The sequence below is a fragment of the Leptosomus discolor genome, chromosome 4 (genome assembly GCF_034619465.1).
Source record: "Leptosomus discolor isolate bLepDis1 chromosome 4, bLepDis1.hap2, whole genome shotgun sequence".
Lineage (NCBI taxonomy): Eukaryota > Metazoa > Chordata > Aves > Leptosomiformes > Leptosomidae > Leptosomus > Leptosomus discolor.
In genome coordinates, this window is record NC_141394.1 from 33,621,122 (window position 1) to 33,646,849 (window position 25,728).

General features: G+C 40.8%; 1 protein-coding gene across 9 annotated transcripts in view; it reads right to left on the reverse strand.

The window, feature by feature from the left end:
• Positions 1–9,994: 9,994 nt before the first annotated feature.
• Positions 9,995–25,728, reverse strand: part of TENM3 (teneurin transmembrane protein 3) — a 323,167-nt gene continuing 307,433 nt past the window's right edge. For all 9 annotated transcript variants that reach the window (XM_086464013.1, XM_086464012.1, XM_086464011.1 and 6 more), the window contains 5 exons: positions 25,043–25,278; positions 19,756–20,052; positions 16,971–18,582; positions 14,114–14,244; positions 9,995–10,750 (listed from right to left, as the gene is read on the reverse strand). In XM_086464013.1, the coding sequence (XP_086320139.1) occupies positions 9,995–10,750; positions 14,114–14,244; positions 16,971–18,582; positions 19,756–20,052; positions 25,043–25,278 (3,032 nt within the window). The remainder of the gene's footprint in view (positions 10,751–14,113; positions 14,245–16,970; positions 18,583–19,755; positions 20,053–25,042; positions 25,279–25,728) is intronic.

Below are 25,728 nucleotides of genomic sequence, written 5' to 3' on the forward strand. Positions count from 1 at the left end.
TCTTCAATATGGCTCATGGCTACCTCTTTGCTCCCTTGTTTTCTGCAGCCCTCTTCCTTTCTCTTGCTACTTGTTCTGCTGCTCTCTCAAACTAAGCTAAAAAGCCTTGTAAGGCCAGAAGACTTGCAGACCTGGCAAATGGCTTTGCACACATGCTTCCCCAGAGGTTTCAGTCCCAGGAGTGGGGTGCAGCTGGCCTTGCTAGGAGCCAGTAGAGCCCATTCAGCAGGACTGTGCCTAAGACCTTATTTGCAGCATGTCCTGTTCCCCACCAGCTGAAAACCACCATGTTAGCAACATCTGGTATGAGCTGAAGTCTGTGCCTCCCAGCTCACAATGAGTTCAGTGGGATTACTTGTATGTGTAAGGCTGGCTGACACGGCCATTTTAAATATTTCCTTTCTCAAAGTCAGTTAAGTGAGATTTTTATTAGGTATAGGCTACATGTGAAGCTGAGAGCCTCTCTGCTTCCAGGCACAGGGTGCAAGTGACCACTGAGCTGCTGCAGAAGGTAGCAGATATTTTGACCAGTTCATTGCTAATTATTGCTCCAGTAAACAACAGCTGTTCAGATGCAGCTCAGCTTCTTGCTTTGAAAAGATTACAGTGCCCAAACTGTAGTCTGGTATTACTGAAAAAAGAAAAAAAATGTTATAATCATTTTACTCCCCTACTGCTACAGATTTTATGGGCCTTGCAGTGCGCTGTTATGTCAGGCATATTAATTGCTAGTGAGTCGATGTTAAGCAAATGAAACAGCTCTGTGCAGTGCTTGGACACTTGGTTATAGACAGTTTAACAGCAGTCTTCTGGAGCAACTGTGCATTAGTCTTAGATTATTTTTCAGCGCTAGAGGAATCGCTCTTTCAAAGTAACTATAAAATGAACCATTGCTGCCATGCAACATCAGTAATAAGCTGCTAAGGTACATCGCAAAGCATGAGGTCAGAGGCAGTGTGTTCTTCCAGCCACCCAAGAAGTGTAATAGCAACTAATTAGTGCAGCTCCTTCAGAGGCTATTTCTATTGCAACAGGAGGAAACAAAGGTGGAAAAGTGCAAGGGGGGGGGGGGGGGGGGGGGGGGGCAGCACTGTTACTATCTGCCCTTTAGATGAAGGAGTTGTTGCTATTAACTTAGCAGAGGGTGAAGGCCTGACCCAGCACAGCACTGAGTGTCACTGATGTGCTCTTGGCACTAAAAAGAAAAATAGCCCTGTTGTCTGCTCCATGCAGTTCCTGGCCTTCTGCTTTCTTCCCGAGGAGCAGGATTTATAGGGGCATCTGCCTTGATTTATTGAGGAGTAAAAATCACAAATTAACTTTGAAGGCATGTGCACACGCACTTTGCTGCACAATACCAGACCAGGCCCTTCCCCTCCACCCTCCCGGCCGAGGCGGCTGTTGCCCTGCACAGTGCTGATCTAGCTCAGCACCGGTGTTAGGCTGTGGCCGTGCCCACGGCCACAGCCAGCCACCAGCTACTGTGGGGCTGCCTCCAGCCAGAGCATGTCCCCTCCAGCTAAGATGAGAAACAGACTGCTCTTTGAAGCAGTTGACCTCTATGCTGCTGCAATTCACTGGCTGCAGATGAAAGCCATCTGTAAATATCTTTTGTGCAGTTAAAAATGAACCCCCCATGTATTTTACTAAATGCATATACCAGCAGTCAAGCTGGCATCCTTTGATTGTCTTTTTAAAAAGGAACAAGATGGTAATAGCACAGCTATCATCGTTGGGTGTGATGAATTGGGCTGAAATGTGAACGAGAGGACACCACTTTAGGATGGCAGACCAGGACTCGCCATCGTGGCTGGGCGATGCAGCAGGGGCCATGGCAAGCACGGGGCAGCGCCGCTGGCCTGCAGGCTGCCGGGCTGAGGGCAGCAGGCAGGGTCCCGCTTGTGGCGCTGCCCTGCCGCAGCATCTGCCACCTCCTCTGCAGGGCTGCTGGTATGGCGCGTTACAGTGCCAAGCGCCATGCTGCAGGTCGGCGTGAGGTGCTGCTCTAGGGGATGTGGCACTTTAAGGCTGTGATTTTTATTAACTTTATTTATTTTCGCTAGAAGCCGGCCTCAGCGAGCTCGACCGTGGGGCAACACTAGCAGCCCCCCTCCCCTGCGCCGTTAAAATGGCGGCCAAGACCCCCGCGCGCCGGGGCCGCTGCCCGGGTCCGGCCGCTGCCTCCCCTCCCCTGCCCGCCAGGGGGCGCGCGAGCCACGGCCGAGCGGCGCTGAGGGGGGCCCGGTGGGCGTCGAGTCCCGGCGGCGTGGACGCTCTCTTGCCGCCGCTTGCCCCGGGGCGGAGGTAGGGATGGCAGGCGCCCGAGGGGCACGGTGAGAGGCCCCGGCCCTAGCCCGGGCCCCAGCATTTGCGGGGAGGTGCGCGGCCTCGCTGGCTGACAGCGCGGGGTCAAGCTGCTACCTGCTCGTCCCGGTCCGGACACCGCGTCGAGCTGCCGTGCCTGGGCAGGTCGCAGCGCGCTTGCGGCTGGGAGCGCTCTTTAATCTCTTCCCTTGCGTCTGAGCTTCCGTGTGAGGTGGGGCAGGAGCTCGGAGGGAGCGCTTTCCTCTCCCTGGGGAAGGCAGCGGCGTAGCTTGGCGATCCTCGCGTTCTGGGTGCCGGCCCGGCCAGCCCGCCCTGCCGACGCTGCAGGCAGCGGCTCCCCGTTTGGCACCGAGTAGTGGCTAGATACTGTCCCACCTTCACCGGAGCTGACGGAGCATGAAACACCTGGGAAGGGAGAGCCGGTAATTGAGGGCAACGTACGCTCAGGGCAAAGTGCAGTCACTGTTGGTGCAGACAAATTTTTCGTCCTTTTTTTTTTTTTTTTTTTTTTTTTTTTAACCTCAACACTTGCCTCTAGATGCCTTGGAGACATAAACATGCACGCATATCGGCTTCTACTACGCTCATGAAAAGGGTTTAATAGAGAGTGAGTAGACTTACTTTAGTTGGTTTCAATAATCATCTGCTATAAAACGTAATAGAACAGCACGTCTCTGCTGTAGAAACCAAGGGATGTTTTAAAAATGCCTCAGCCTTGTGCTGTCCATTTAAAAACTCGGGACGTTCAGAATAATCTTTGCTGGCTTCAGTCTGTATCAAATTGATTTTCAGGGTTGGAAAAGGAGAGGGCGTAAGAGGAAGACAAGCCCTCTGGCCTGGCATTTACCAGAATTACAAAGGTTTCACTTTGATGTCTCCTGTGCGGCTAAATGGACGGTGCCGTCATCTAGTTTAAACTTCCATCACCAGCATCCATTACATGTAATTCCAATACCTGCCTGTTTTGCCAAAAGCCTCTGGAAACTACTTCTCCTGTAGTTTGTTCTAGCGGTCATGAAGCAGAGCGGCGCCCCCACCTGCGTTGGTTTTGTTTTTTTTGTTTTTTTTTTTTTTTTTTTAGTATGCAATACCTAACGTGAATTTCATCAGAATTGCATTCCCACCCACTGCCTCTTCCCTCCTCCCCCGTTCAGAAGCACTTTACTATGATGATGTTTTTTTTCAGTGAAGGCACTTAGAGTCTATTGTCATGGCACGCTTTGGCTTTTTTTTTTTTTTTTGGCTTTTTTTTTTTTTTTTTTTTTTTTTTTTTGAGTGAGCTGTTTGTATCTCTCCCTGCAAGACGTTTTTTTTGCCAAGCTTCAGATTTATGTGTGATGTCTCCTTGTGCTCTCTTTCCAGGGTTTTAACAGCATCTTCATGATGAATGCTCCAGGACTCTATGCAAGAGTAGTGTTGCTGTAGCATGTGCAGAGATGACATTGCCTTCCTATTTCCCTTGTTTAACAAGGCCAGTAATCTCATTAAGCTTTTCCACCCCTGTGAGCTCTTCATTGCCACCACTATTGTACTGGAATTTCACAATGAGTTATTTATCTATTATGCACTCCTCATTCTTTCCAGTCATTGCTTTCTTGTAGGCAGCTACATACCTTTCATAGCAAGATTTGCATTTCTTATTCTGAGATATTTTACTTCTGGAGTTGCCTGTATTAAAATGCATTTTGTTTGAATGGGTTCACTTCAGCGAGTGATCCATATTGTTCTGTATGACTGCTCTGTCCTAGCTATTATTTGCCACTCCATCAATTTTTGTCATCTGCAGATGTCGGCGTCACTAATTCTTTTTTGTATGTGCTTCCCCATCATTGTGGAGAATGGTGACTAACACCTGGTCCTAGTATTATGGTCTTGTTCACCCCCCCAGCCTCCCTAGCCCATTTTTCCTCCAGTAGTTCTTGTCAGCAAACACTGGATGGTCTTTTATACAGCATCACGTGCCTATAGTTACTCTCAGATTTGAATTCTTAACTTATTCCTCTATTAGCTTTCCCCATACTGTTGGTTTTTTTGGGGTCTTTTTGATTGATGAAAGGTTAATGGGTTCGTTAGATAGCCATTTCTGTAATTTCACTTTTAAAATTATTTCTGGGCTTGGAATGTGGAAATACCTCATTGCGTTGGGCTAACAATTTCCCACGTGCCTCTGTAATGCATGGCACTAGCCCTGCTGTCTCAGACAGCTTAAGTGTGATTGAGTAACTAGAGCCAGCTGAAACATGTTGTCGCCTTCCAGCCTTGTTTTTAGTTTCTGAATTTCCTCCTTTTCCTCCTGAATCCCAGAAGGCTTTATTAAGACAGCTTTGTGGGAACCATTAACTCTAAGCTGCATAATTATGTTACTATGAGCTTTGACTTAGTTTATAGTAGGAAAAAAATGCCTGCATCTCTAGAAATTTATATTCCTCAATGACAGAATTTTAACTTAGTAAATTAAAAGGTTTACTCAATTTACCTAGGAAGGTACAGTAATTAACAGCAAGAGAGTTTATCTGCAGAACTACCAAATGCAATAAAGTAGGTTCTGTGAAAACATGACACTCTAATGAGCTGCTATGTTATTATGCTTGTTCTTCACCTTCCAAATTGCACATAAGACTCTTACGTACTTAAAGGGATGGTGATGTTCACCTTGCTTTGTTTAGAAGTGGTGACCAATATTTAGCATATTTATCTTTAGGTATGCATTTTATGTCATCCTTGCACAGCTCTGCATTGCATGCATTTCTGATGCTAGAAATCAGGCCAGGATATTTTTTTCTCTTTTTTTTTTTTAGACACGTATACAGAGAATAGTGCAGTTAAAGTAATCCTCAGGCCAGTACCTGTGTGGTACTGTGTGACTTTATTCTCACTGGTGCATTTTAGACCGCCTAAAGACAGGCCACTGCCCTCTCCACCCATTCCCAGCACACGCCGTTACTGAAGCAGGGCAGACTGTGCCCCTGCATCAGACAATGCATTCTTGTTCCTCTGGCCCCCTCACAGTGCCAACTGCAATAGCCAGTACTGTATCTTGCGATTAGGAGGTGGCATGAGAAACAAACATTTCCACCATCTTTTCACCCTGAAAGGCTCAAGACATTTTTTAGTGATCTGCAACAAATTTGCGGGTTTCTGGGATGGATGAACAGACAAGCTGCAGTTTTTCAGATTTTGGTGGTGCACCTAATTAAGCGCTGGCATTCTTATTTATGTTACTCCTGTTGAAAAACAGGCTGGGGGGAGGAGTGAGGCTCTATCTATTATTAGTATTTTGACTTTTTTAATAGGTTTACCCTAGACACTCACACAGTTAAATTTGCCTCATATGGTCACTCTGCCACAAAGCTAAAAACTTCAGAGGAAAAAATTAGTCTTAAGCTCTGTCCGTCAGCATGACGGGTATAGACCATGTGTTTCTTTTTTTCCCAGGGGGAAAAATTGGCACCTACCCATCAATTGACTGGTTTTCATTTTTGTCTTTTTTTTTTTTTTTTTTTTGGATAGCTGAGGCTCAGCAACTTGTGTGTGTGGTTGAGGATCAATTTAATTTTATAAGCATTGCATATTTAGTTCTTAGCACTAATTGGCTGTAGATGAGAAGCTGATCAGCCTGGTCGGTTTGGATGTGGCTTTGCAGTTAGGGGTATGATTTCACTGTGCCTGTCCTGTTCAGTTTATGCTGTGTGATGCTCTCTGCTTTGGCTTATTTTTAACCCTGGCAGCTTCTAATAAGTGTCAAATAAGCAGCTTATTAGAAGCTGCTTAGAAGCTGTTTCTAGTAAGTGTCTTTGCTTTGTGTTTCCAATCCCCAAAGAATTACACACTAGTCTCTTCCTCTTTTTCTTAAAGGCTCTCAAGCTGTCCATATGTATAGCTGTAGCTTGCCGTTCTAGAGTTAGCAGTAAACCAAGGTATTAACACTTCTAGAAGATTTTTCTTTTTTTTTTTTTTCTGAAAACAGAATTAAAACATTTTGTCATCTCAGATTCTCTGCACATGCAGCCTATTCTCTCATAGACAATAATTTTAAACTTATTTTATGCAGTGTTTTCTCTTTTACAGTCTTTCAGCCATCACTTTAAATGTGCCTCTGAAGACTGGCAGTGGTAACTGGCTTTTTTTTTTCCCTCTTGTCAAATGCAAATCTCTCACCTCCCAAGTGTGAACATAAAAAGCTCTCTTACTGCTTTTTTTTTTTTTTTTTTTTGAATAATAAAATTAGGCCACAGTTAGCTAAGCAGAGTGACCTGATTCGTGCTGGATCAACATGTTATCAACTCAAGGTTGTCACTACAAAGTAAATGTGGTGAAGTCTGCCTGTTCCAACTAAAATCAAAGTAGTGTCTTGACATACAGCAGCACTGAAGTCAGCAGTTTCTGCAAAGTGGGTCTAAATGCAGACTGAAGGATCTCTTCTGTGTATATATGTAACTACTAGTGCCAACCTAATTATTTATAATCAAATACTTTTTGTTGTATTTTTACTCGGGAGGACATGAGAGAAAACAGTTCCAAGTGGGGTTTTTTTGTTCTTTGGCTTTTCCTTATCTATAAAAGATTTGGCTTTGTGAGGTATATTTAATGTTTTCTTTAAAGCAGGCCACCTGAGAGGTCCCATGGAGTACTTCACTTTGCTGAGTTAGCAGACGAGGTGGTTGGAGAGAGTCAAAAAAGATACTGCCAACAGTGAAGCAAATGAATCAATACCAGTGCAGCTGGATCAGTTTGCTTCTTCCGATACAAGAAAAGCAATAGCACAGATGCAATATCTGACATACAGATTTAAAAACCCCAAATATAAACGCACACACAACACACACACATTGGGTTGGCTTTTATTGGAAAGCCTAGATGCAATCTATAGTTATCAATTTGTGGAAAATTCAGGACACATATAAAGTTAAGAAGGTAAATTAAAAGAACAATACAAATCAGACGAAATATACATCTCAAAATATCAGGATAGCATTTTGACTGGCATTGCCTAAAATACTTAAATATCCTTTTTTTTTTGTAATATGCTTCTTTTAATTATGCATATTTTTTCTTTAAAAAGATCTTTTGTTCATATATTCCCCAAGGTCACTATTTCCTGCAGGAGCATGTCCAGATCACAAATCTTTTTGAGCAAGAAATAGGCTCATTATACCTACTAACAAGGCCACTAATTGGCTTGATTTGACTTTATCTAAAATGATCACCAACAGATATTATAATTTGTTGTTTATTGGTGCCAGAACAAAGGAGAAGGAACTGGTACGCGTCAAGTAGAAGATATATTTCATTGTTGACATGTTATACAAGCTTTTCATATTCAAACAGAACAGAAACATTTGACATAATTTAGAATATGAGCCTATTTCAACAGAGAGCACTTACAGCATGCTAAATACAGTGCTGTGGAAGAGCCACCCAACAGAACTGCAAACACCTAGCATTGTACATCTTTAAAAAGAATACGTAGATCAATGGCACGCCTCTGGGGTCTGACTTATTCTCTCTAAATTTAGGGCCCTCAAGACTTCAAGGGTAAAAATACTAACAACTAATCTGTGCTTTCATTCTAATAGATGATTAGCATTCATTATATGTGTAATTAGTTCTGTATGCTCTACCAAATACACACATACAGTAATAGCACTGATACTGTAGATTTGGTAGCGACTTGGCTGGGAGAAACTCAAATCTGTTTATCAAACAATCCTAATGTGCAATTTAGAGTATGTAATACCATAGACTCTCAGAATACAAAGCAGATAGAAAACTATTTTTATTACATCCACTTGAACCATTCATAGTTAAGACACGTTCACTTACTATGTTTTGTCATTATAATACATGGATAGAAATACTGTGAATATTTCAATGAACATCAAAACCCCCCAATTTTGTCTCATCTTAAAAATACTTATTTTTGTGGCTGAATTTAGTGCTCATGAGAGTAAAGATCTAAGACTGGTTTCAGCCAAGATGTAGAACAGATGCCATAGATGCCACCACAGGCTTCTTAGAAGGAACCAGCTGCACACTTCAGTTCTGTCCTGCAGCAAATATACTGAGCCTTGGAGCAGAGCACGCCAAATCTATGCAGTGGTGTGGAGATGCAGACTAGGCACTAGAATTGGACCTTCCTCTCCATCCCAGGTTCAGTGTTCACAGTAATGGGATTTGATCTGCCAGCTGAAGGCCAGGAGATGAACCTACTGAACAGCCTGCCTGCCTAAAGAGCAGTTCTGTAGCATCAGGTCAGAGGTACGCTTCTTCTATCTGGAGTTATTAACATCTAAAAGAGCTGTATTATACAGAAGACAAAGTTGACATAACTGGATGAAACTACATAATTTCTTCTTCTTCTTCTACATACAATTTGCCAAGCACCTGAGACACTATTCTCTCCATTGTGAAACAAAACTTCTAAAAAAACAACAGAAACCCCACCTGGTATGAATAAATGTCCATTTATTACGTTAGGGCTGGAAAAAGACAAGGAAAACCCAACCTATTAAAGTCTTCCATCATAATAAACGAGACTTATTTGGTTACTGCGCCTTCTAACAATGACTGATGAAGGGGCACTAGCCTGGGTGACAGGAGAGGTACAGGAGGGGAGGGAGCTGCGGTCTGATTCTGCCAGCCACTTCGGAGTGTCCCATCCTATCAGCAGAGTGATAGATGCACAGCTTTAAACCTAATACAAAAATATTAACACTTTCGGACATTAGTCATCACTGTTATATCTCTACAATATAATCCTTTATACTGTACAGCTATAACATAAAAGGTGCAATTCCTTTTTCTTTAAAAAAATCACACAGAGCACGTGTTTTTATCATTTTATTTTTAAGTATAAACTTTTTTAAACACTTTACATAAATTAACTCCTCTGAGACTAATATTTGATGTACAGTAAATTGTAATTCATATAAAAAATCCATAAACAACTTGTCTCACATAATTTACAAAAAAATCAGGGTTTCCTTTGCTTATCTGCAACAAGGATTCTACTTGCCATTTTCCCCCCAAGGCAAACCATGTTAGCATTGTAAAATCCATTATTAAATTCCCATGGTAGCATAAGTCACTTGTGCCAATGTCCTTTTAGAAAGCAGCACAGTTTAAAGCAGTTGGGTTGTCTATAAACAGTAATTTTTGCCCCACGTTTTAAAATTAACAGATATATACCACATCCTATGCACTGAGAAAGAGAGAGAAAAAGAGAAAGAGAGAGACTAATTCTGGTAAGCAAAGGTCAACAATTCAGTACTATTTGGAAACACTGTATGGGTCTGTATCTTAATTAAATACAGTGCCTCAAAGGAACAGCCAGCCTGTTGCAAAATCTGTAGGCCTTTTTTTTTTTTCCTTCTTTTTTTAATACTTTTCAGTCCAACTTGAGTGCAGCGATATGCATATGTAAACATATTCTTTAAAGCAGATCACCTTTAAGGTCATTGAGAAAAAAAAAAAAGTTTTGTCATTAGCAGTGTCACTGTTCTGGAAGGCGCTCTTTTCATTACAGAGTCTGTTCGGATTGTGCTACAGAAAAAAATCTGAGCAAAGATGTAAGCTTAGGCTCAAGTAGTAATGCAGCAAAACAGTTTCGTCTCCTTTTTAGAAGACACTGGTACACAGTCTCTTTGGCAGCCTGAGCTAAGCCAGTGTGTTACCTCTTTCCTATCTCACTTTGTCTGAGGAACTGTATATTGTTAGCGCTGTCTGCTAATTCTGGATATTGCTCCACAGAGAGTACATAGTACCCATCGTATCCTTGTACCTTTCCAGCACTTAGCAACTGCCTCTTCTCTCCTTCTGTCCACAACCTGGCGCCTTCCTCTCCATCTCTTACTCTCTGTTGTTCTCTGGCCCAGGCACTGGAAAGAGCTCTTTGCCTGGCTTGCTCCAGTATTCGGGCCTTTTCCTCATCAAGTGTCATGCCATAGCGGACATGAAGCGCTAAAGCACCGTATTGCATTTCAACATCAGCAAACCTACGAGTCCTGCCGTTTACCACAGTGGTGGACTGGGAAACGGTGACGTTGATGCCGTTCTCCAGGGCCTTCCGCCCACTCGTCAGCCTCAGTGTCCCAAGGTCACTCTCGGGGGAAGTGGTCTTGATAAAATAGTGCGTGTCCTTTCCCTCAACAGTGAAATGCAAATTTTCTAGGTAGTAGGCGTTGTTCAGAACAGCTGCCACTTTTATGCAGTCCTCGTTTGCAATGTTGAGCACGTTTGTTTGCACTTTGCCTTGATTGACAGCGAGCATCACCCCTTTCCCAATCAGAGACTTGACCGTAGCAAACCATAGCCATGACTTCTCTCCACTGGATTTCCGTCTGCTGACCTGCACTTCTGCCATCCTTCCCAGGGAAAGGAAAGCCTTTGCTTGTCTCGCCACTTGTTGTTGCACTCCAGAAATTGGCTGTAAACAAGAACAGACAGAAGTTTTACCAGCCATCTGTAGCCCTCTAGATGCCAAACAGCCAGGCTTTCTTGGTGTGCTGCCCGTGGACGACAACAGGATGTGCCACAACTGACAGTGCCAAGGAGTTAATTAAAACTACATACTGCTTGTTCTGCTGAGTTACAAGACTATTTTGTTTGATAACGTTCACTGCTTTTTGTCTCCCCGAGAACCTGTACAAAAATAAGATTTAACTTCAGAGGCTACTGACTGGGCTGCACAGGACAGACCTTTGCAATACTAACAGTATGAGTAAGGGCTCTCTTACTGCACTGTCATCTCTCATCCTCTGAGCTTGTTCGACTATGATTCCTGTCTACCATGAGCCCATCCAAATTGAGGAGATTTTTGCAGGTCACAAAGCTGTGCTTTAGAACAGGAACAAGCCCTTCTTCATGCTGAGTGAGGAGATGGAGTCTCTCAGGTAGCTGCAGTCTGAGACCAAACTGCAGGGAAGCTCTCATAACCCCTCAAGCTGCTGAAGAAAGGAGGGGAATCAAACTATAACAATAGTCTTTACAGTAAAAGAGAAGGAAGCAAACGGTACAGGAGCAGTGAGGTGGAATATGGCGGACTGATGCCTTTTCTTGCAAATACTTGCAGAAACTGGTAAAAGCGGATGTGTGAAAAGGCTGTGGCCAATTCAGTTGCATGAGCTTCCATTTCACTCCAAGTATCAGCGTGTGGCCTAAAAGAGAGGAGCAGCTTCTACCTCCAGCACTTCAGACAGGCGCAGTCCTTAATATAGCAGAGTGCTTTGTTGACAACCAGCAACGACAAGGAGCAATGAAGGAAAAGAACCAAAATGCAAGTCTAAAATACGCCTGCTTGGTATATCATGTTTTACCATATCTGGGGTGTTGAAAAGGTAGGTGTGCTATAAAGGGAAGGAAATAAGAGGTGCAATTGTGAGGTGCAAATGCACAAGATGGAAAAGGTAGTGTACGAGAATCTGTTAAAGAAGTTTATTTTGTCTGTTAGGAGCGGTATGTAGCCCAGTATGCCAGATGCACTCTTGGTAAAGAGAGAGGATAGCTGGGGCACAGGACATGCCAGCGTAACTGCTGTGGTTAGCCAGCACAGCTAGAAGAGCCGGAGCAGCTAGCAGGAATGGTTAGCTAGCGCAGCTAGATAGCGGAGCAGCTCATGGGGTCAACTGTGGTTGGGATGAGACCTTACAACTGCGCAGAATAGGCACATCTTATCTCTCTAACCCTGGGTCTTAACAGCTACAAGCTGTGAATGAGTTAGTATTGATGGAGGTAGGGAGCAGAGAGCTGCCCTAGCAGTTGCTCAGCAGGAAACAGAGAGACATATTTAAATAGCTTTAGCTGCATTTTTCAAAAGGAGTACTTGGTTTTGTAGATGATCCAGTTTATCTTCCAGTTGACCCCCTTCAGTAAAATACTGTTTAACCCATTTGAATCATTGCTGACAAATGAGCCAAAAGCCTGTTTAGTTTTCCTAAACTTCTGGGTGGGAGACCAAGCAGGAGTCATTAACAGACTCCTACAACCTTAATTCAGCCTTGCTGCTATCAAAGCCTGGAAAAGGCTGCAAAGGCTTCTCTGCTCTGCTGTGAGGGCAGCTGTCTGGAGGGGACAGTTCCTGAGGGAATTGTGAATTGACTTGGACTCTCAACTCTTCTGGAATGTGGCAGATTCCTGTCTGCACTTGCTAACAAGTATGGATTTCAGCTGTTGTAAATCCTACATGAAAGCTATTGAGCACAAAATATATTCTAGACAGCATGCTCATCAGTGAGAGCAGCGAGATGCTATAGCAACTTCATAATGACAAAGTTTGTTTATTTTTAACATGTATCCTGAGAACTCTGAAGCAAAACCTCAGAGCTCGGTAAAGCTCACTCACTCCAGAATGTTTCGAAATACTAAGTGGTTTGTGTGTTTGCGTTGGCTGTGGGTTGCATTTGCTTGTTTGACAGTGGATATCACAGTCACAGCTGCTTCCTACCTGAGAATTTTGAATCTTTGTTTTCCTCCCACTTCTCTTTCTCTCTGTCATGTCACATGCCCCTGGCACTCCTCACAACCTTGAGCTCTTTCCTGAAGATTTTTGACAACTAGCTGTCTGCTCTCATCTCTTTGACCAGACTGGTTCTTTTCCTGATGCACCTTTGCTGGTGTTTGTTAGTGGATAATTGCATTCTTTAACTTTGGAGATCTAAATAAACAACCTCTGATAGTTCTTCACAGCCATGTCTGATGACAGGTCTCTTATCTCCTGATACAACCACCTTGCCTGGAGTACTGCACTGCTCCTCCTTCACTGCTTCTGCTGCTCGTGGGAGACACTATTCTCTTGCTGTGCTCTAAGGTCTCCCTGTTGTCAATCCCTGGCTATTAAAAATACACATATAGCAGGTCACTTCATGCATGCAGAATTAGCTTCCATATGCTCCCTTCTGTTGGGCCACACCTCTAATGATATTTTTGTCTAAAGAGAATTTTCTCTTTTAATCTTGTAAAATTCTCTATCACGATTCTTGTAAAAAGTGATCTGGTTTTGACTGCTCACAACGGGATTAACCATTTTACTCTTAACATTTCCTTCTCAACTGAGAACTCTAGGATTTTCCAGGGCATAGGTCTTTGATCTTCGAGTAAGTTTGATTTGTAAATATAATTTTCTTAAATAGCAAATTTAGATTTTAACTTTCACATTTATTTCTTCTATCACTTAAAATTGTAGCAGGTTTTCAGGACTGAAGTTCATTTCTTCCTCCCAAAGAACTTTATAAGCACCTGGAACATTTTGGTTTTATGAAATGTAATGTGTTTTACCTCAGGTAATTTAATTTTCAGTATTTTATCTTTACATATAAAACATAGTTAATATTAAAGAGAAGTGAAATTGTAGTGGTGACTGGTATGCATAATTTATATCACCTGTTCTTCTGTTTATTTCACAGTCTATTTTTTACTACAGTGTTCAGTTTCTGCCTTCAGGCAGAGTGTTAGTACAAATCTAATCTCTGTAGTTTCTGCTATGAAACTTAGACATCTTTAAAGGGTCTTAAACTTCTTTTCATTGATTATTGTCTTTCAACATTTTTATTATTGCTGAAAGCAAACAAAAACTTATTTAAAATGGTACCTAACTTAGTAAATCTGTAAGAAAAAACACCATCCGTAATTTCTTAAATTCTTTTGAAAGCAGATAAAAGTTAGAGGTTTGAAAAGCACTGTTCAAATTTAACTTAGCAAGTAACGCTGTCAGGATTATCTATGCCTAATAAGATCTGAGTAGAAGGGAACAGTCTGTCTTGTTCCATTTGTTCCGTTTAGTTTTGTTTCTTACTGGTATGTCCTCCCATTGCTGGCTCTTCACAAGTTCATAAGAAGGTTCTGTTAAATCAAATTTCGGAACAGGGAAACCAGGAATGGCATTGTGGAGATGGAAGCCAAATGTCACCAGCCAGCTGTTAACATCTGAAAAAGAATTATTAAAAAAAAAAGAGAAAAATATTAGAATTGTTCTGTGTTTTGCAATCATACCATTTTTACGTGGCATAGCTTTTTGCATAGTTGAGTTCCTTCTGTAACATGAAAATTATTCACCAGTCTTTGTTTTGATATGTATGGATTTAGGTTTTTGCTACAGCTAGAAGAGCAAGCCTATACAGAAAACTTGAAGTTCTAAACTTGCAAGAAAACTTCTGTTCTATGTAAGAGTTGCACTATACTCGTTTGTAAGGCATTGTGGGTTTCAGCAATTCTGAAGGCCTTGCTGACTTCCAGAACAACTATAGGAGCACAATTCAAGTGAGATTTCTTTCTAATATAGCCTAAACTAATTGGGACTTCATGGTCAGGCTGAACACGCTTTATGTTGCACCGTCATCATCAATACTTTAAAACAAAGCAAAAAAGAAAAAAGTACCGCAGAGCACAGCTTGTCCTCTTGTTATGTATGTGTTCTTGTAATGTCTTCAAACTACCCCTGAAATAACACCTAGACATCCAATTACCTTTTAAATGATTTGGCAGTTATTTTATGTTGATTCAAGAGAAATCTCCCCAAGATGAAGCTGGACCAATGAAATTAAAAGCTAATGAAATGCATTACAGTTGCATCAGTATGCAGACAGGATACTGAATTAGCATTAGATAAGGTAATTTATGATACGTTTTACGTTCTGTTAAAAATAAATTAGGTTTGCCAACAATTAATTAGTTAACAATTGTTGGGCAAGAATGGATGCTCTGCCTTGTTTCTGTCTTTCTACTCTGTCTTTTACAAATACTAAGCTTAGCAGAAGTTCGCAGAGTGCTCCTTAACAAGTCTAGTAGTTTTAATTTAGGAAAACCCTAAATAAGTGGAACAAGGAACCAAATTTTTACAAATGTTAAAAGAATAAAAAAAATTACTTTAGAATAATTTCTAACCTTTCCAGATAAATGATACCTCATAAGGCTCTGCATCTAAAACTGCCATTCAGCCAAATTACTAATTGTAACGATAACCTTATATGAGCAGTGTGTGTCTATGTATTCCATACATCAAAGAGGTTAAGAAAAGAACTGAAACTGTATTTTGAGGGCAGTTTTTGAACTAAGTGCATCACTTTCAATGCCACAAAGAATCTGATTGCAACTGCATCCCCTACAGCACATGCTGCTAAAAGAGGACAGATTCAAAGGTCTGTTATTATCCTTGCTCCCAGGCAGTCTGTTAGCAACCCTGTTAATAGCTGCTGTTTGTTAAATTAATGCAAACCCACTTGATTCCCAGGATGCTTTTCTGAGTAGTAGTCTCACAACTCGTGAGTGCCCCTCCTGTAGTTTGGACCTGTCTGTGTAAAATATTTTAGATTATTTACATCTATTCGAATATTAACATTCAAATGTACCTGAGGCATGCATTTTTCAGAAACTTCTGGTGACGTGCAATCAGATTTTTTTTGTATGTAGAATAATGGAAAACACTATACATCACTAACTCTAGACCCACAGAAAGCATATAGGTTCCCTGAGAACTCAGTTATACAAGAAGTGGCACGTTAGCAGCTTTTTCTTGCCAAAAGAGAAATTCACACTCCTTTTTCTATATCCTCCTTCTCCTTCCCTGCTTCTGGCTCTGCACCCATTACTTTGTGCAGGCCCTGGAGCTTATTTGACTTCTCAGCCAATTTGCATTAGTAGCCTTGCAAATATCAACCCGCTTCCAGTGAATATTATGATTCTATGATTTTCTGCCATGTTATTGAGTTAAACTGGTCACAGAAAAACCCCTCCTGCCCTCGCTTCCTTACAGTCTCACTCCCTCTTGTCTTTGGTCTTTTTGGCCCATATGAATATACACTTTTTACTGCTCAGTAGCCCAGAGCCATGAAGAAGCCTGACTCTAATAAACATGTAAGGAGGTTCTCATGAATAGTCTTGAGGGGTTCTTACTCTTGTACTTGCTCAAGGAATCTATTTTTTTTCATTGTAAGAGCACTGGGTAATGCATAACAGCATTGGAAGGAGAACCTAGAGCTCCTCTTTCCTCTTCCAATACACTGAGATCTCTAGCTGAGGCACCTTGTGTTACAGTTCAGTCAATGTGAGAGGATGAGATGTAGTCCACTGGCACTCCAAAATGTACTTTGGAAAACCCAACTCCTCTGTATAGTGAGATGCTCTGAATTACCTTTTTGGGTCATCAGTCTAATAAAAGCACCATATGGACTGTGTAAGGCACAAGGGTTTAGTTACCTAAACCTGAAAGCCTGTGGATCTTATTCTCTTATGCAGGTACCTAAATCAATGTCTAAAGCTAGATGAGATATTGTCAAGATCTCCCATTTGCTCTTTCACTATTCCTGATATGTTTTTGCTGTAATTATTCTCATTGTTAAGTGTTTAATGCTTCCTCATAAAGAACTTTTCCAAATAGGACATACTTAGGTACTTCACCAAAGTTGTGAATTCTGGTCTAAATTGGATGTCTATAGGTCCAGCACCCCCAAGCTAAAATCACTTTGTTGATCTGGTTCTAAATGCCAAGTACTTTTCTGAACAATTACCTTCCCTGAGAATTTCTTTACTAACCTTGCCCAGACAATATCCTCAGCCTGCAACCCAGATAATCAGATTCCAGATTACAAGAACACAGACAGGTAAATTTTTGAGCAAGTGGAAGACAGTCTTGCAATTAAGTAACCTTCTCTTACCTGTGATATAATCCTTCACATCGTGTATTTTACTGGCTGGGTTGTTATTTCTAAACATGTACAAATTAAAAGGAGCTGGATCCTTCCCAATTCTCTTCCAGATTTCAATATCAGGTGTTGTCCACCGGCCTGCCAGTATGTCATAATCTCTTGCTCCAAAGTGGACTAGCTTGGTCAGTGGGTCGTATAAGCCTCCATGGAATCCGATTACCAGCTGGAAGTCAAGGTTAGAGTCGAAATAGATCTCTCCATAAGCAGTGTATTGAATTTGTTTAAGCATGAGACCATTGCTACTGAAAACAGCCAGTGGTGTCCCTGTATTGTCTGATGCAATGTAAAACTCGTCTCCACTGCTAATTTCCATGGCAAAAAGGTGTCCTTGCAGATCATAGTAAAGAGATGTGATTTCGGAACTTGAGTGGTTATATACATGAGTTATCCTGGTTGGGTAAGTAAGGTCTGCGTAAAAAAACTGGAGATGCTGGCCAAGGCTAGTTTTACTGGAAACTCGTCGTCCGAGTCCATCATAACGGTAAATCACCGTCCACCCACTGCCTTTGCTATAAACTCGAGTAAGAAGGCCTTTTGAACTGTATTCAAAGATTTCAGTGCCCCTCTGACGCAGAAATCCATCTTCATCTAATCGGTACTGAACATCACCTAGGCGAGTTATTCTGTCTCTCAGGTCATAGCGAAGTGGCGTCAAACGGGCGCTGCTACTGGGGTTGAGCAAGTGGAGGTTGCCATTCAGGTCATAGTTGTATCGCCACATAATTTTTTCATTTAGATAAACTGTCTGGAGCTGACCATCTACATCGTATTCGTAAGCGTATTTTGTGGTGTTGGCAAATGGCCCAATCTTAATTTCTCTTTTTGTCACTCGTCCCATGTTATCGTACTGAATTGTAATCCAATACATTAATGACCGAAATATTTCATACTGAATTTCCTTGATGCGGCCATGTGCATCAAAGTGTTTTGTGTAGGTCATGACAGCTGTCGAAATGATCTGGTTAATATCGTAATATATAACTCCAAATTTTCCAAATTGTTCAACTTTGCCAGAGATATCATCAAACTGGTAGAGATCAATAGGCAATGGGGTTTCATTGATGACACCTTGCATGCTAGTCACTCTGAAGCTGTTGTCATAGCTGTAGTCAAATCGGGCATTTACCATTCCATCTTCGCTAAAGCGGAAAATCTGCCTGTCAATCAATGGGCCAATTTGCCTGTATCTAATGGTGCAGATAAAGCCATCGCTTTGGAGGTTTACTGTTTTCAGGACTCCTGCTGTCTCATCATAAGTAAAACTAACTCTTGTACTATCATATAAAATTTCGGAGAGCTTGGTCTGCCGTCTGTACTTGAATAATACTCTTCGGCTTGTCCCCAGGAAAGCAGTTTGAAGGAGCTGCCCTTCCTCATTGTAGTCCATTATAACAGAAGCATTACTTTCTGGGGGGTTGTATATATTCCGGTAATAGCCAATGGAGCGGATAGTCTGCATGGTGTGACGAGCAACACTGGGCATGGTGACAGCAGAAAGCCGATCCAACAAATCATATTCAAAGATATACTGCCGTTGGCTATGAAGCAGAAGAACCATTGACTGAAAATTAAAAACAGATTTTTAGGATGTGACAAATGGTGGAGTATCCTCCCCCCCATATACCGATACTATTTCTTCACAAAAATGTGACATTCCCACTTGAGAAAATTATCTTCTCTTTAATTGAGTTATCCTTGACCTTACATGTTGTCAACATCTCCCTGCCTAATTTACTTGGATGCTTAATTGTAAGGGGTTCTGTAATTAGTAGTTCCACATTCATAATTTGCTACTTGTTATGACTATATCACTCTTTTATCAAGCACTCACAGCTAAACAGCAGATTGTCAATGGATTCAGATAAGTCATGTTTAATATGGGGAGAAGTAAAACTGTCTTAGAGCCATTAACTCACGAGGAGAACAACATATGGGAGATAAAATTTCTTCCCTACAATTAGAGATGATTTTGAAGAGTTTGAATAGCCTGAGATCCCTGAATACTGTGTTCTTGTTCTCTAAGCTTTCAAGACAATTGTTTGATTATTTATATCAAAAGGAGCTACTTGGAATTATTCTGACATTTTTCTGATGCGTGGCTAATATGTATCATAGGTCTTGATTAAATTATGTCTGCAATGGCTAGTAAACAGTACTTGCAACAGCTTCAATAGAAATATATTTAAACCCCAGAAAGAAATGGATTCTCTTTTTGCATAGCAGGCATGAGATCTCACAAGGGGGATTTTCGCAGGTATTTCTAGAGGGAGAGCTATCATTCAGCAATTGTTACATACAATGAAGATTCCTAATCTTTTGCCTATTGTTTATTTCAATGCTCAACATATAGCAAGTACAAATTGACCGCTGTAACTATTTGGAAACAAGAGCTTTTCTCGTAGTGAAAAAAACAACAGCGAAGAATTTACAAACAAATTATTTTCACCTGCAGTTACATTGCAGAGATCTAGTCCCTGTACCTTATTTTAAGTGTTAAGATAAAAAGTAAATACAGATGCTTCTTGCTAGTTGGTGGCCTAAATAATTTAGAAAGACATCAATTCCTAGCAATTAGCTACAGCGTGATTACATATCTATTGTATAAAACGTTCCCCTAGGAATCACATGTTGATACTAAGAATAATTGAAAAGTGCTTCTACTACTTCTTTGTGCTTTGTATGCAGCAGTCAGATGCTGCAGAATTTCATTTTTTAACACCTGAGTGTTCTTTACCTTTTCCAAATATGTGTAACTCCAAGTTTTCCCATCAGCAAACACTCTAGACACTATCCTTCCCTGTCCATCATACTCTATTTTTTCACTAGTCGTCCCTCGCTGTATGCTGCCTATTTGACCCGTGGATGAATAGGTAACATTGACAGCCATCAGCTTGCTGCTCGGTAGCCACAGGGTGGGGTGCCCTGATGTGTCGTAGGCAATCCTCAGCAGAAATTTACGGTGGTCATCGTAGATCTTTTCTGTCTTTGTAGTTCGATCAAAGTCAACTGAAAGGAGGTTTCTGCCATTAACCTTTTTAAAGCAAACAAAATGACACAATAAATCATACTGTTCAAACCCTAGCCACCTATTATTTCCACAAAGCTAGCTATTCTTTAAATACCATTTACAGTGATTGATTTGCTGTGTGTGTAAATTATTTTAGCAACTTCTTGTTATAAATGTAAGGCACTGTATTAGCATCTACTTTAGAAGGTCTCATTATAAGAAGAGATGGCCCAGAATTTGTTGCAATGTGTTCTTTCTTGATGCTTATTCAACTGTTACGAAAATACTGAAAGACGTGTACTGAAAACTTCTGTAATAAATGGGGCCATTTCAGTGAACAAACTACTTCTTTCCTAGGCAGTCCAAAGTGAATCTAGCAAATTATTGTCAAAACATATTCCCAACAGCTGCCTGTCCGGTTCCTAACAATCACGCTAAGAAAGAACTGAATCCTAATTCTCCACGGCAAGTATTTTTCAAAATGGTAAATACAAAATTAAGATCTTCAAAAGCATGCTAAATCTTCAAATTAAGATTAAACAGTTTTTAGAATACAGGCTTTCCTCTTCTGGATCAAATGGAATGCTTAAGTCAGTATACCATCCGCTGCTCCAGTGTATTTATAAGACTGAAATGCTTAGTAGAGGATTATGTCTTTTGCCTAGTTTACTGACCGCTTAAAGACACAAATGACTGGAAGACTACTGAACCAATGAAAAACATTTCTAAGTGCTCTGAAGTGTAGAACTATTTTGATTTGAAATGGAAGTCACAGCCTAGATACATTTATGTTGAAAACTGTATTTTTGATATATGTAAACTACAGTAGTGGACAGTGATTTCTATGTAATACTTTTACATTGAACCCCGCCCCTCCTTTAGTGTTCTAAATACGCTTTCAGTTTCACTGAATCAGCTCTCATTTCTGTACTTATGAAAGGAAAATGTCTAGTTTTCTTTTCCCACATTGGTACCTTTGCACTTCTCTGTTCCCCCTGTGCATTGAAATGTTTTTTAGTGTTCTCAAATGGGCCCCTAGGATTTCTGTGTTCATCTGTAAACCACGTTTTTTTTAAAGTTATTCGAGGTGGGGGTGAAACACCGATATTAAGATTTTTCAATGCTGTATTTTGCTAACATATGGGAAGTAAGGGACAAGTGGACGTACAGCTGTATGTATTACAAATTTTTTAAAAATTCCTTTTCAAGTACTTGATGCATACATTAAAAGAGGTGAAGAAAGATGGCTAAATAACATTCAGAAAAGAACAAGATGATAGATAAACTGACCAAAGAAATGATTGGAGGATTTCTGCATTTTTCAGGTCTGCATGGTCAAAAATCCATATATTACGGATGTTGCTACTTATATCCTGAGGCTGATAAGCTTCTAAAAGATCAATATGAATTAGATTCTTTGTTATTGGCATAAGAGGTATTAAAGTGCTGGTGATGGGTCATGGGCAAATATGAAAAAAAAATCCTACAAATGCTCAGTTTTGCTTGTATCTGTCTGTCTGTCTATCTATCTACATTACCTTTCTCTTTTTTATTATGAAATGTCTGGCATGAGAACAATCTGTACTAACAATTTAGGGACAAAAGTTATGTTTTCATGTAAATCTGCTAAGTAAGGAACACAAAGTCTAGCAGATGCAGAATAACTACTGTATCTATTTAATGAGCCATCAAATGTTATTTAAACATACTTTGAAAAATTGACGCTACAAGACTGATTCTAGAAGTAGGTTAAACTTAACTATGTAGCACTCCCATTCACTTCCTTTCTGTAATTTTTTTTGACTTCCTAATTTTTAGGTAGTTTTTGTTTGAATTTCCCAATGTCTAATATTCACTCATTTGCCCAAATTCACTCTTAAATCTTGTTTATCTCTGGCTTTTATTTCTCATCCTCTCCCACACATGCCTGCACTCATCTCTGTGTCTCCCTGCCTGTTTTGCTTCTCTGATTTTTTTTCTCCCTTTCTTTCCATTTCCCCTTCCTTATTTTACATTTAATTATGATTTTTATTAATTTTCTTGTCTACCTCGCAGGCTTAGACACTGAAGTGAGAATGGGCATTTCTGATTTCTGAATTGGCAAAGAGGGAAGGGTGGCTTTATGGTTAAGGCAAATGTCCAAGCAATTGTGGTTAATTTCTTGGCTAAACACATCCTTCCGGTGCAAACTGCAGCAAAGTACTTAATCTGGCTATCTCACTGCCTTATCTGCTAAATGGGATAATAACATCCTTTGCCTTCTCACTTCCATCTGTCCGGTCTGGGTAAGGACAGGATACGAGGGAAAAGAAAGGAAATGCTTTTTTCTCCAGCCAGATTCATGCTTCCAGATTCTGCTGACAGAGCTCTTCCATTCAGACATGTAAACTTTGGTGAAATTTTGGCTGTGCTTGCATAATCTCACAATGGCAATTATAATAACAAGTTTTGGTGATATAGCTTCTTTCATTGGACAGTATGGGGCTGGAATATTTCAGTTGAAGTACTGCCTTCAACTGAAGAGTTTCTTAACAACAGCACTGCTACCAAAATGCTTTTACAGCAAAACTTGAATGTTTTTGTTGTATCTAAGACAGTCACACTCCAAATATATTTGAAGCCTCTGGGTTTCATTACAGTAAAAATAGAAATTCAAGAAATGTACAATGAAGAAACACTTAACAACACAAAACTGAGTCTCGTGACAGTCCCTACCTACTGTCCTGCTACGTTTCAGGGATTTAGGTGTCCATCTATCCTGCTCTGCTTCAACTCCTCTTTTTCTTCCCAATGAGAAGCATGAACTAGGTGGTCCTGCTGTGGCAGGGGGCTGGACTAGATAATCTTTCGAGGTCCCTTCCAACCCCTAATGTTCTGTGATTCTGTGAAGGCTGACTGTGATTCCGTCATTAGGAGTAGGAGTATATTGCTGTGCCTTACAGAGAGATTCAAGAGCTAATGTGAAAACTGGGGACCTCTGCAGAGCCTGGAGCATGTCAGGTCTCAGGAGGAGGCAGAGCAAACTCTTCCTGTGAGCTCCCTTGTCTATGTGACCTGTCTACACCCTTGAGCTCATACCAGTTCCTTTATTTGAGAGTGAGGGTCTGTCTGACCTCAATACAAATGCCCTAAGAAGGCTCTTTCATGTAGAGGACTGTCGGGACCTCTGCCAAAGTCCAGCCTACAGACCGAACATACAGGTCCAGGGACAAAACTAGCTTATCGAACAAGTACAAAACAAGTCTGAGCAAAGGTAAGATTGACAGAGGATTGCTGAATTAAGGGAGGGTGACATAATTCCTGGTTAATTTATTTTCATAAAGACTACTAGTAGTGGGTAGAACTAAGAGAAGATAGAAAACCAAGAGAGTACCTGAGTGTACTTTCTAATGTTAGATATTGCATATATATAACACAGTGAAAGTGTCATATATATGAGTACATTTACTGGCAATACATTTTGTCACTGCTTTTTGTCTACATTTATCTTTGCAGCAAAATGTTACTGACATATCTGTAGATGGAAATGATGAGCTCCCTAAGTTATTCCTGTTCTTTCTGTTGTTTTCTTTCTCTAGTTTCCTACATCCCCCCACCCACCCCTGAGCGACACTTCTGTAATATCTTCCCATGTAAATCAATTTCAAAAAGCCTTCATTTTTTTAAATTTGCTGACAGGTTTCTTTTTTTGAGGCATTTTTCTCTTATTAGCCCATATTCTCCACCTGCCATACTTCTTCCATTTGTATATACACTTTTAATTACTACTTTATCCTAATCTATAATCTCTCACTTTTCCCTCCATCTTGTTACATCTTTCCCTCTGCTGTTCCTTTTTTCCTGTTAACTCTTCTAAGTTAAAGTTGCCCATGACATTTCTTTTACCTCCTCTGCACTTGAATGGCAAAGTTTTGCTTCACTTTTGAGAACTGGACTCATGGTGATTCGTTTCACTGCCAAAACCAAATGCCATTGGTATCAGTTATTTTATTTTCTCTTGGGCTTCTGTCACAAATGAATTGGCAGGTGTATTATCCTACTGTGCTGTGTAATGACATGCCTATGAATCAGAACCACAAGGATGAGCTCCAGAAGCATGGCTTACTTTTCCTCTTCGTTATCCATGTAAGACAGCTACCATAGCTAGGTATAAGTATGTTGTTCTTAAGCAGCAGCTACTGTGCATAATCATTCTTCCTTCTTGGAAAAAAATCCGTTCTTCTTGCAGAGCAGGTGGCAGAGAAGAATATCGGGTGCACAACAGTATTCCCTCCTTTCTCATCCCGAAGGAAGATATAAAATATTTTAAGATTCAAAATGGCATGTTACCTTCTAGGAGTTGAGTGATCTGAACTTTACTTCACTTGATATACTGCCTAGGCTTATTTTAAAGAACTGAGTTCAGTTCTAATAGTAGGTCAGACCTCTGATGTGGTCTTGACATGGTCTCCTGGCAACCTAATTTTAAATGCTTAATCTATGTTGTCTTTACCAAATGTCTGTCATAAATCATAGTTTGCTTCCTACTTATATTTCGCTCACTATACAGGAAGAAGAAATGCCAACAAAATGGTAAGGACATATGTTAGAGGAATATGCCATACATACAGTTAAACCCTTTCTACCATAAATAAGTATTAGTACAATTTTTATTTAAAATAAAAAAGGAAAATCCTAGAACTGTGCTAACTTATGGTACAATAATTTAAAACAAGATTCAAAATCATGTGTGTGAATTCAGTACCAGAAACAAAAACACTGAAGGAAAGCAGAAAATTTTATCCTGATTCATTCCAGGCTAAACCCAACAGTTTAAAGTCCACAGAAAAGAGCAATTAATAAGGAAAAACAGCCAATAAATGAAGTAATAAAAGCAAGTACTTCCAGCTCTACAGTAAGCTTGTCTACAGTAAATATTCTGTGGTTGTTGGATGGCAATACCTACAGGAATGTGTTTACATTTCCTCTCACTTAATGAAAACGCAGTAGATACCATGCATGCTTGCGTGCTTACCCGAAGCTTTCTGCCAAACACATTGACTTTTCCCTGGGCTTGCTCCTTCCGGAATCGCCACTCCACCAGGTTCTGCCCGTTCTCCCCCGGGAGGGTCATGTTTCTCTTTGCCACTGTTGGGTTGGCAGTGCCAGCCAACACGTGCGGCTCTGTCTGATAGTGTGAGTCCAGGCCACTGGCGTACAGGATTCTCAGTGAGCCATCATAACCAATCTGGTAGCTATTTCTTAACTGATCTGAAAAGACAAAAAAAGAGCAGCACAGGTTACCTACATGGGTTAAGAGACTGCCTTTGTCCTGCACACTTCATGCAATATGTGCATGTAACATCGTGACTTCACATAACTGACTCAATGGTAATAAACACCCAGGGTGAGATTGGTAAGAATATCTGTATCACATGAGAGCACAAATGCCTTTGGGACCTATCTTCAAAGTCACTTAAACGCTTAAGGAAGTCCCACCCTCAGAGTGTATTCTTCGGACTGGCACAAAATACATTTTCTGCTGTTTCTTCATTAGGCATTTTTGGCCTAATCCTAAGCATATTCTGACTGCTGACTGTTGCAAGGATGTGGCTGCTGGGGACATCACATGCTCTTTTAAAGATAAAATCTCACTTCACCATCTTCCTGCACCTATTTCCCTTTCAATCCACTTCTCTCTCCAAGATTCCCTTTTAATGC